The sequence below is a fragment of the Octopus bimaculoides genome, chromosome 4, assembly GCF_001194135.2.
Source record: "Octopus bimaculoides isolate UCB-OBI-ISO-001 chromosome 4, ASM119413v2, whole genome shotgun sequence".
Classification (NCBI taxonomy): Eukaryota; Metazoa; Mollusca; class Cephalopoda; order Octopoda; family Octopodidae; genus Octopus; species Octopus bimaculoides.
The window spans coordinates 141,045,723-141,056,345 of record NC_068984.1 but is presented as its reverse complement, the minus strand read 5'-3'; the positions used below and the strand labels follow the sequence as shown (position 1 = coordinate 141,056,345).

Genomic DNA, 10,623 nt, shown 5'->3' with positions numbered 1-10,623 from the left:
GGTGGTGGTGGTGGTGGTGGTGGTGGTGAAACATTATAAGCGACAGCTGCAACTGTAATAATCACATGCAAATTCATATACATATGTCGTACTAAAGATGTATTTTTCTTTTTGTCTTTTTTTTTCTTTCCTTCTTATATTTCCTTTGCAACCAATCTAGCGTGGGAAGAAGAACTGTGATGATGTATTCCATCTTGCTACAAGGTTCAGCTGCTTTAGGGAGCGCATGGGTCAATAACATTTACTTGTTTTATCTTTTGCGATTCCTAACAGGGATTGGATGTTCAGGTTCTTACATACCAACGTTTATCTTAGGTAAGTTATCAAACTCTTTCCTTTTTCTCATTTTTGACTCACAGACACAAAAGAAAACCCTCACATGCCCACGTATACTTCCTGTTCTATCAAAACACCCTGGTGTTTATTTACAGAAAAAAAGAGGTGGGTTCCGGGTATACGATATATTTGACTAATAACGTGAAATACGACTTTTGCCTTTCTTCAAACTATTCACGATACGAATCAACTTTTACATGGCTGCTCAACTTGCCAGAAATAGCAGGTAAATTTTTGACACCTCACACACTGTCATTTTAAATTAAATTGACAGTATTAAGATTTCTGATACACAAAAAGAGGGGATGTGCTTTGTTGGAACAATTTTGGTCATAAGTCTACCAGATAAGAGATGATCTGACGCCATAGAACAATAACGACAATTGTACTGAACACGTAGAATATTATTTCGTGTTACTAACAACTGGTTATATTTTCATATTCGTTTGTTTCTCGATCTTTGTTTTCCATTCATTTTTTTTCCTTAAAAGTACTAGAAACAGGCTATGTTCACCTCGGCTGATTAAATTCAGACCATGAAGAGACTTAATAGCGTCCCTCAAAGTATCATGGCCGACCTTTTCTTCATCGATTGACCTTTATATTTATTTGTTTTAATTATTAATTAATTGATCTTTTCAATAATAAAGACAAAAGGGCTGATACAATTGGGTGAAACGCGGTCTACTTACCGACATGTACATTCTGAATTCAAATAAAGCCGATCGAGGAAGGGTTTGTTTTTCGGAGATGACGTAACGTACTATTGGTTTTCATGCAAATGGTATTTCTAAACAGTTTTATGTTACAATACAGATGTTGAGACATTTATATGATGATTTCCTACCTGATGAAGTCGCAATAACCTCGAACCCCGTTAGGAGTTATCTCCCGTACAAAATGAAAAAAATATAAAAATAACTAATGTTAGTGACTGGCTATCGGGACAAGGAAAATAAATACCAGTCATATACAAGGGGAAAAAATGACAGCTACACTCCTCCCTATAAAATATAAGACCCTATGTCCATGTTAGAAATCATTATTATTATTGTTATTATTATTAATGTTGTAATTATTGTTATTCTTCTTCTCATTGCTGTTATTTTACCATCATCATCATCATTATTAAGGGGAGTAAACTGGCAGAACCAGCGGAGCTCGGAGAAAATGCCTTGCCGTATTTCGTTCCAGCTTCTTTTTCTTTTATCTTAGTTCAAACGCCACCACGGTCAACTTTACTTTTACCCTTCTGGGATCGACAAAAGGAAGTACCCGTCCAGTACTGGTTCGATGATATCGACTAATCTCATCTTCTCAAATTTGTTAGCCTTATGGCTAAATTAGAGAAACAATTATTATTATTATTATTATTATTATTATTATTATTATTATTATTATTATTATTATTATTATTATCACTATTATTATTATTATTATTATTATTGTTGTTGTTATTATCATCATTATTATTAAGGCGGCGAACTGGTAGAAACGTTAGCATGCCGGGCGAAATGCTTAGCGGTATTTCGTCTGTCTTTACGGTCTGAGTTCGAATTCCGCCGAGGTCGACTTTGCCTTTCATCCTTTCGGAGGTCGATAAAATAAGTACCAGTTCAACAAGCTGCCCTTGTGGCAAGCTGCCCCTGTGGCAAAAAATTTTATTATTATTATTATTATTATTATTATTGCCCTTCGTACTGTTCATGTTTCATTTTTCTATATGACAATATCAACTTTCAGATATTTCGCAACTTTTCTTTGTGTTGACTATTAATGTTGATTTTATTGTTGTTGACTGCCATTAGCAGATTTTTCATTATATTGTTGTATAACGATTGTAGGATATATTGTATAATTTAATGGGTTCTAGAAAGTGTAGAAAAAGCACTACAGAAGACTATGGTAAATCGTAAAACTGCAGTAATATAGTTTAAGTTATGATACATAAAGTACAGAAAACTGATATTTTATGTATTATCATTTTTAACTTAAGCTCAGCATGTAAACTGTAGTAAGCTCCATAAGTTAGGATGCGATTAAGATTAAAGAAAATAGGTTAAAGAAAATTATAGTTATGATATATAGTAAGAAATCAGCACCGTATTATACGACCGGTGTAAAAACTTATGGAAAGATGTATATCTGTATATCTTTTCACTGATCTTGGTTCGGTTCTGATGTTGACTGGAGATTTCAGCCGAGTAAACAGGCAGAGATGTAGTGGATATTTTAAATTTTGGTTGGCAGAGGTAGATTCAACTGAAGAAAGACAACCAATCGGATTCGCGCTCATGCACGTGATCCGAAAAATTTGAAACTGTAGTATTGAATTATCCTTCATTCCTTTAACGGTCTCCCTAGAGGTCAGACAGAATTTTTCTATATTCACCGCCCGCAAACATCTCTGCCTCTAAACATTCAGAGAAGCTCTACATAGTGCCGATAGCTTACCGGCTGCTATTTCTAGCAATGATCGTACTTCGTGTACATCCGCTTTGTATATATATATATATATATATACATATATATATATATATATATATGTATACACACACACAAAGGCACACATCCATATTTTTGTTGTGGACTAACAAGGCTATCAATGGTTTCCCGTGGTTAGAATTTGCACAATTTTCAAACTCGAGAATTGTGGAAATACTCTCACATGTAACTATTGGTAACATTGTTAATACATAAATGAAGAACATTTATCAAATGTGAGGCTGAGAACTTATTCTTACTGTGTATACTATAGTGTATATATATATATATATATATATATATATATATATATATTATAATGGAATAATTACTGTGAAGCGTTGTGTATAATATATTGTATAAAATATCGTGGGTAAGGCCAAAACAATGCGAAGTAAATGCAAGGTAAATCACAAGAAAACAAATATGTGAATTAATGTAGACTTACCTTGTATTCAATATTTCGGGGTTATGGTCCCATTTTCAAGAAATTGACGAATGTTGCCGATGTGCGCACATCGGCAACATTCGTCAATTTCTTGAAAATGGGACCATAACCCCGAAATATTGAATACAAGGTAAGTCTACATTAATTCATATATTTGTTCTCTTGTAATTTACCTTGCATTTACTTCACATTGTTTTGGCCTTATCCACGATCTTTTATACAATATATATAAATATATATATTGTAATTTATGATTTGTAGTAACGAAATGGATAAGTTATTGAACCTACGAGAGAATATGGGTCCTACTTTGGAATCTGTTGAAAACTCTCCTTTGAGTATTTGGACGATTCACTTACATTTTGCATCGAGCATTTCCAGAATCCATGTTTTAAAGCTGGCTGTCAGAAATAGCTGATACCCGGTTTTTGGGGGGCGAAATATCTACAATATTCTATCCGCTATCCAATGTCGGGGCTTAAAGCTACTCTCAGACATGGGAAATAAGTCCTAGACCAAGAAAATTTGAATAAAACACCAGAAAATAAAATATTGATCCATATAAATCTTTGAAAGAATTACTCGACTTTCCTTAGTTTCTTAGTTGCGCTAAAACAATTGTCAAGTTCTCTGATGATATCATTTGCAAGAGGGAAGCTTCTGATCCACTTCGTTTGTTGTAAGGGTGTAAACGAAATCTCGGTTGCTTTATGGCATACCACTTGGAAATTCCCTTTATGACAACGATCTCATAACCGAAAGTTATTGAACTACAAAAATATAGGTCCGAAGACAAAATCTGTTAAAAACATTTCTTTATGTACTTGGGCGGGATACGCCAATTTCTAGGTTGTTATTTCGACGGTTAAACTTCTGTAATATTACCTCTTATATCACAAAGATCCTGAATAACTGAGATTGTCCATCTTGAGACTAACACCATTGTCAAATAACTTGCAGCTCGTCCGAAAATCAAGTGAGACACTACATAATCATTTGAAATAATAGCCAAATCTCCCTCAAATTTTAGAAATAATAGCCAAATCTTCCTCAAATTATTTCGTATCATCTTCGATGAACGAAAGACTGATTACATATTGTTTTCCTATTTACGGTAAATTAAGGAAAAGTCAAAGTTGTAACGTCTTTTGTCATATATTAGCTCGATCAGAGATTACTAACAAGAGCTAAATACCTTAAATTTGTTCTTATTATTGGAGAAGAACTCTGTGTCGCCGGTTGACCTGGTAGAAATAACAGCCAAATCCCCCTCAGACCACACCCTACCTACTTGAAAGGGGCAGGACAGTTTGCATAATACACTGTTGTGTGGATACACTGTTGTGTGGATAAGTGAATAAGATAGGATGGTCATAACTAGATTGTCTTTAGTCATAGGCCTGCTGAATTAGAACAGACCTGGGTCTATACAACAGCCACTACAAATTCCTAAATCGGGAGTTAGAGTTAGCTCTCAGGTGAAAACTGAATAAAATGTTGTTTTGGCAGGATCAATTTTATTAACAATTAACACTTTGCTTCTTAATGAAGGTAAGTTCGGTGTCATAAGGTAAGTGACGAGATCTTTGTAAAGTGAAGGAGACTGGTTCAAAGGGAGACTCCAGTTGGACATCGGCAGTGATACATCTGGTTCTAATCGCAGAGATTCTACAAAACATTGAAGTACCTCTCCACAGTGGTGACGGCCTGTAGACTGCACGTTCGTCGATACGTGTCATCAACTCTCATTCTGTTCTGTTGTTTCCTGCAAAAGAGAAAAGGTCACTCGAAATAGTCTGCTGCATTTAAAAGGGAAAAATTAACTTGTGTTAAGACTTCTTCCGTTGCAGATGAATAACAGGACGAGAGGTGTTCATGTGCTGTTCCAAAGAGGAAGGGCGCTCGGTCTATAGTCTATGGAAGCCCTTCTGGAGCAGAAGAATGTGATGAAGAGGTGAGATTGGTATGGTTGGTGTTTTTGTTTGAATTGTTGAATGTCATTTGGGAGTTTTGGAGTGAGAACTGTTCAACAACTACCAACAAACTATTCTTATCGAAGAAAAATAAACTAAACCAGCAATGTTCGCGTATTAAAACCGGATTGAAATTAAGCCATTGCCTTTCAAGAATTTTATTTTCAGATAATTATTTAAAATATTATAAAAAAACCATTCATTGAGCAAGTTTCTACGTTTCTTTCACTCACTTTTTTTCACACATATCTTAGCGATTCAAAGGATCTTCTAACCGTTGGTACTATGTACACACACATACGTATATTGTCCTATGTTCGAACCATGCTGCTGAAACGGCAATAAATATCGAAGTGCACTCTGATTATCATTAACTAGATCTTTGATTCTTATTTGTACAACATTTTCTTTTTATTTGGCTTCCAGTATATTCTGCTAACATGTGGCTTCTATGAATATATATTAATCTACAGTAAGTAGCTCAATCAACAACACAGAGAGAAAATTCTTGTACGATAGCAAAAGAAAAAACAATATTCAATGTAACAACTTAGTTCCTCCGAAATATTCATTAGGACCGCAAATTAACTCTTTAGTCTGGTTTAGAAGAAGGAGCTACGTGTTTAGTTTAGTTTAGAAGAAGGGGGTGTGTTCATAGCCTTCCCAGAGCCTCCAAGACCGACAAAACCGATGTCGTTAAGGTTTTATACTTGAACTGTTGTATACAAGCGATTTCTGAAGAAAGAAAGCCATTTGCACGAAGAGAAATCTTGAGAGGTTGACGTTGATGGAATGGACTGGGCATTGAGTGGGACCTTGTGGTTTGGAGACATACTAAGGATAAGGAAATTAGGGGTAACCAGTAAGTCTAGAATGCTTGGCTGGGACATTCAGATACGAGGAACGTAGACTTCTGAAGTAGCGCCAGAAAAAGCAGAGAGAGCGGTGGGGGAAACAGCACGTCTGTAATAGGGAATGTTAAGAAGTTTGCCCTGCAATTATTCGATTTTAAACAGGTAAACTGATAAAAATATATCTTTGATAGGATGCCAGTCTTTTGCAGATGATTTCCCCAGATATTGTAACTTTTCCCAACGTAGAGGAAAAGCGAAGTACATAAAATAGGCCGAGGTTTTGAACTCAAGATAGAAGTGCATATTTCGTTTCTGACGACGGCATCCCTTTTTTGGTATATCTTCGGTTAGAAGAACGGATAAACATAAAAGAACAAAAGAGGTATTAAAAGGAAAAGAAGAAACAAAGAATAAGATAATTTCATTCAGAAAAAGTAGTGTCTTGAAAAACAAGAAATCTTTAAACTTTAAACAAGGCAGCTGTCAAAAGTATGGCAGCTGTCAAAAGTATGGCAGCTGTCAAAAGTATGGCAGCTGTCAAGAGTATGGCAGCTGTCAAAAGTATGGCAGCTGTCAAAAGTATGGCAGCTGTCAAAAGTATGGCAGCTGTCAAAAGTATGGCAGCTGTCAAAAGTATGGCAGCTGTCAAAAGTATGGCAGCTGTCAAAAGTATGGCAGCTGTCAAAAGTATGGCAGCTGTCAAAAGTATGGCAGCTGTCAAAAGTATGGCAGCTGTCTACATTTCGGTCGAAGTAAGTAGAATGTTTAGTTGTAGAAGTTTATCAGTATTTTGTAGGAAATTTAGATGTGGGCCACAAGAATTGGAAATAGAAAATACAAGATTAAAATATTCTTGGTATAAGGCATTGATTTTGTTAATATATCATTTTATATCAATGAGACGAAGGGTGTTTCTAGAAATAGCAACCGAATCGCCTTCAAACCTTATACTATTATCATAAAACAAGAAAGACTTACTGAATAATAGAGATGTAAGTATTCTATACAGATGGTCATGCTTGGAAGGAACATCTTTGATTAAAAGTTGTGCTATCATAGCAACTTCGTGAAGAGATTCTCTGATATTAATTATATACAGGTTGTGGACAAGTTTAGAGCTAAGTGAGCGGGATGGCTAGCTTGGACCTATTCTTGATTTTTAGAGTCACATAGAAAATTATGTACGAATGGATGTGCTGTATTTCGTTCGCCAATTCTTTAGTATTTACTGGTGACATATTTAGTGTCGAAGGCGGCGAGCTGGCAGAAACATTAGCACGCCGGGCGAAATGCTTAGCGGTATTTCGTTACGTTCTGAGTTCAAATTCCGTAGATTGCTTGAGATGTTTAGCGGGAGTCGAGGTGCCACATTGTTACTAGGCTATTTGTAATGTATAGGGAGATTCGTGGTTTGCTTTCAATAAGGGCTGGTGAAAGAAAGACACCCTGTGTGAACATTAATGTTTGGCTTATAAATGATTATATTAGAAGGTATAATAAGTCTATAAAAAAGAAGTGGTCCTAAAACATTACTAATATCGCTATTATGGTGTACATGTGTTTTGAATTTATCTCGTCCCATGATTAAAATAATTTCTAACACAGGTATAGAATCACATATGTTTGTATAATGGAGGTGGCGGCGAGGGTGAGTGGTAGTCGTTTAAGCTGACTCCAGCGCATACTTGTAATGTATTTCATTAATTTGGAAGGAATAAATACAAATTTAACCGCGATAAGATTCCTACACAGAACAAAAGAGACAGAACAAAAACCGTAACGTATATTATTCCACGTTTATCTAGGTAACTTTCCAATGAAATAATTTTGTTTTTATTAGTTTTGTTGTGTAGACGATCGATGTTTGTGTCGTGTGTTGCGAGAGTAAAAGTTTAAAAATGATTTTGATGGTCTGCAATTTGTTCCAAATTATTTGTTACTCAGAAATATTCAGACTGCTGATAGGAGGATATGAATATCATTCTTTAGCGTTGAGGGTATTTCGTCTGTCTTTACGTTCTGAGTTCAAATTCCGCCGAGGTCAACTTTGCCTTTCACCCTTTCGGGGTCGATAAATTAAGTACCAGTTGCGTACTGGGGTCGTCTAAAAATTTCGAGCCTTGTGCCTAGAGTAGAAAAGATTCTTTAGCGTTGAATAGACAAGGCTTTTTTAAAGTTTTATGAGGCGTCGTCTGTAATGGCTACAATCATAAATGTGTTTTGAGCTGTAGACCGATTATATAAACATCTAGAGTTTACGATAAACCACAGAGACATGTTGGATACAGTTCAGGCATTCTTTTACAGCTTTCAGTCATGGGACTGTGGCCAAACTGGGGCACCAACTTCAAGGTTTAGTTGGTCATATCGACCCAAGTAAACATTTCAGTCTGAGACTGATTTTATCGATATCAGATTGTCAGACCACAACCTTACAAGACATAAAGGGATACAGCATAATTAAATACCAGTTCGTAGACTTTTGTATGCATAAAAACAGACATGAAAACACGCGCACACGCACACAAACTAATGTGTGTATGTATATACATCTATAAGTGCACGTGAAGAATATAGTAACAAATGAAATTCCAGCTTAGTCTGATTTTCACATTTTATTATTTACAATTTTTACAATTTTACAACATTGAAATAAACTAGTGCTTTCATGTGTTGCGCAATCGTCAGGTTTATGTTAAGGCGTCGAGCTGGCAGAAACGTTAACACGCCGGGCGAAATGTTTCGCGGTATTTCATCTGTCTTTACGTTCTTAGTTCAAATTCCTTTCGGGGTCAATAAATCAAGTACCAGTTGCGTACTGGAGTCGATCTAATCGAATGGCCCCCTCTCCAAAAATTCGGGCCTTGTGCCTAGAGTAGAAAAGAATCATCAGGGTTATGTAGTGACAGTCGTGTTCCACAATTGACAATTGTCTTGAAATCGTTAGATTTTCCTTTAAATACCCTCCGATGGGCTCCAGCAGGCTGAATCTTACAAACTGTACTTTGACCAATCAATGTGTGGCTTAGAGGCCACAGTTACACATATACATATGTGAGTGTGTGTTAGGAAAATAATGTTAACCAACAGAAAACTTTCTCCAAGTGTCTTCGATATATTACAACTAGTAGCTTTATTGAAATCAGTTCTTCAGGTGATTATTTTAATTCACACTTATACCTTGATTGCTGAGGTAACAATAAAGTAAAAAAAATTAATGAAAAAGGTTCTTGAACTATCCACAGTGTTAGTGGTTCTCCAAGAATTTTTTTTTTATTTTGTCTATTTTCATGATTCCGAGAAAAGAAATTGAAACAATAAGCTATACACGTATCCTACTCCATACATTTGCTTACCTTGTCTAGTGACTTTACACGTGAATATTCCTATAACTCTGTAAAGATCTGATAGCTGATGTACGGAAACACTGTTACAATTGAATGGTGTAAGAATAATATCTAGCCGAGAGGAGACACTCTACTTTACTTTCGTCCCTATTTTAAACGTTTAATTTGATTGATATTAATATGTTGCATTGTTCGTCATATTTACTCTGTGTTGTATGAAAAAGTATTTCACTCTATCTTACAGAAACAAGAAGAAAGAGTGAGAGAAAGTTGTAGTGAATGGGTACAGCAGGGGTCACCACCACCCCCTGCTGGAGCCTCGTGGAGCTTTAGGTGTTTTCGCTCAGTAGATACTCACAACGCCCGATCTTGGAATCGAAACTGCGATCCTACGACCGCGAGTCTGCTGCCCTAACCACTGGGCCATTGCGCCTCCACACCAACGTTATATAATAAAAATAATAAACTGCAAGGATATCATACCCACAATTTAACCATGGTGCTTGAGATGGAAATAGGTTTTACAGAAGAGAATACATATGATAGACAGATCAATACTAGAATATTAAAGAAAATAAATACTTAAAATAGCAACACGTATATAATGCTTAATACAACGTGTCTGCATCTCGGCTAAAATTTAGTTTTGTAATTTTAAAATATATTTATCAATGTTTTTCTTACACCAGTGCTGAATCATGCGTTTCATCCTAAACTTGACGATATAGGAATATTTCTAGATTAGCTTATACGTGTATTTAGTTGTTTCAATCTAATTCTATCTATCTGTTCATCCTTCTTTCTATCTATACGCGTGTGTGCGTGCGTGCGTGCATGTATGTATGTTTGTGCGGGTGTACGTGTAGAAGTGTACACACATTCAAAATCACTTGTCTCAGCAATCCATGAATTGAGGTGGATTAAAATGATTACTTGAAGAACCGATTATGCTGAAACTATCCGTTGTAGTGTGATCAAAAGACAATCAAGTTTTCGAATACACACACACACACATATATATATATATATATATATATATATAATATTATGGGAATGAGAAATGAACTCATACAAACCTCGTGGACGTAGTCGATACACATTTACCAATAAGGAATATATAAAAAAACAAGTTCCTTCATTTTATAATCAAACGAGAAACTTGCTCAATTAATGGTCAGCAT

At 35.6% G+C, this 10,623-nt stretch overlaps 2 protein-coding genes across 3 annotated transcripts in view; both read left to right on the top strand.

Moving 5' to 3' along the window:
* Positions 1-10,615, top strand: part of LOC106882280 (solute carrier family 22 member 27) — a 42,941-nt gene extending 32,326 nt beyond the window's left edge. The window contains exons 5-6 of one of the 2 annotated variants that reach the window (XM_052967547.1): positions 161-315; positions 4,820-10,615. In XM_052967547.1, coding sequence (XP_052823507.1) covers positions 161-315; positions 4,820-4,842 — 178 coding nt within the window. In that variant the 3' untranslated portion in view covers positions 4,843-10,615. Of the gene's footprint in view, positions 1-160; positions 3,098-4,819 lie in introns of those variants that run through there. The other variant, XM_052967546.1, reaches the window with a different exon arrangement.
* Positions 6,587-10,623, top strand: part of LOC106882278 (organic cation transporter protein) — a 40,655-nt gene continuing 36,618 nt past the window's right edge. The window contains exon 1 of the mRNA XM_014932896.1: positions 6,587-6,847. Coding sequence (XP_014788382.1) covers positions 6,587-6,847 — 261 coding nt within the window. The remainder of the gene's footprint in view (positions 6,848-10,623) is intronic.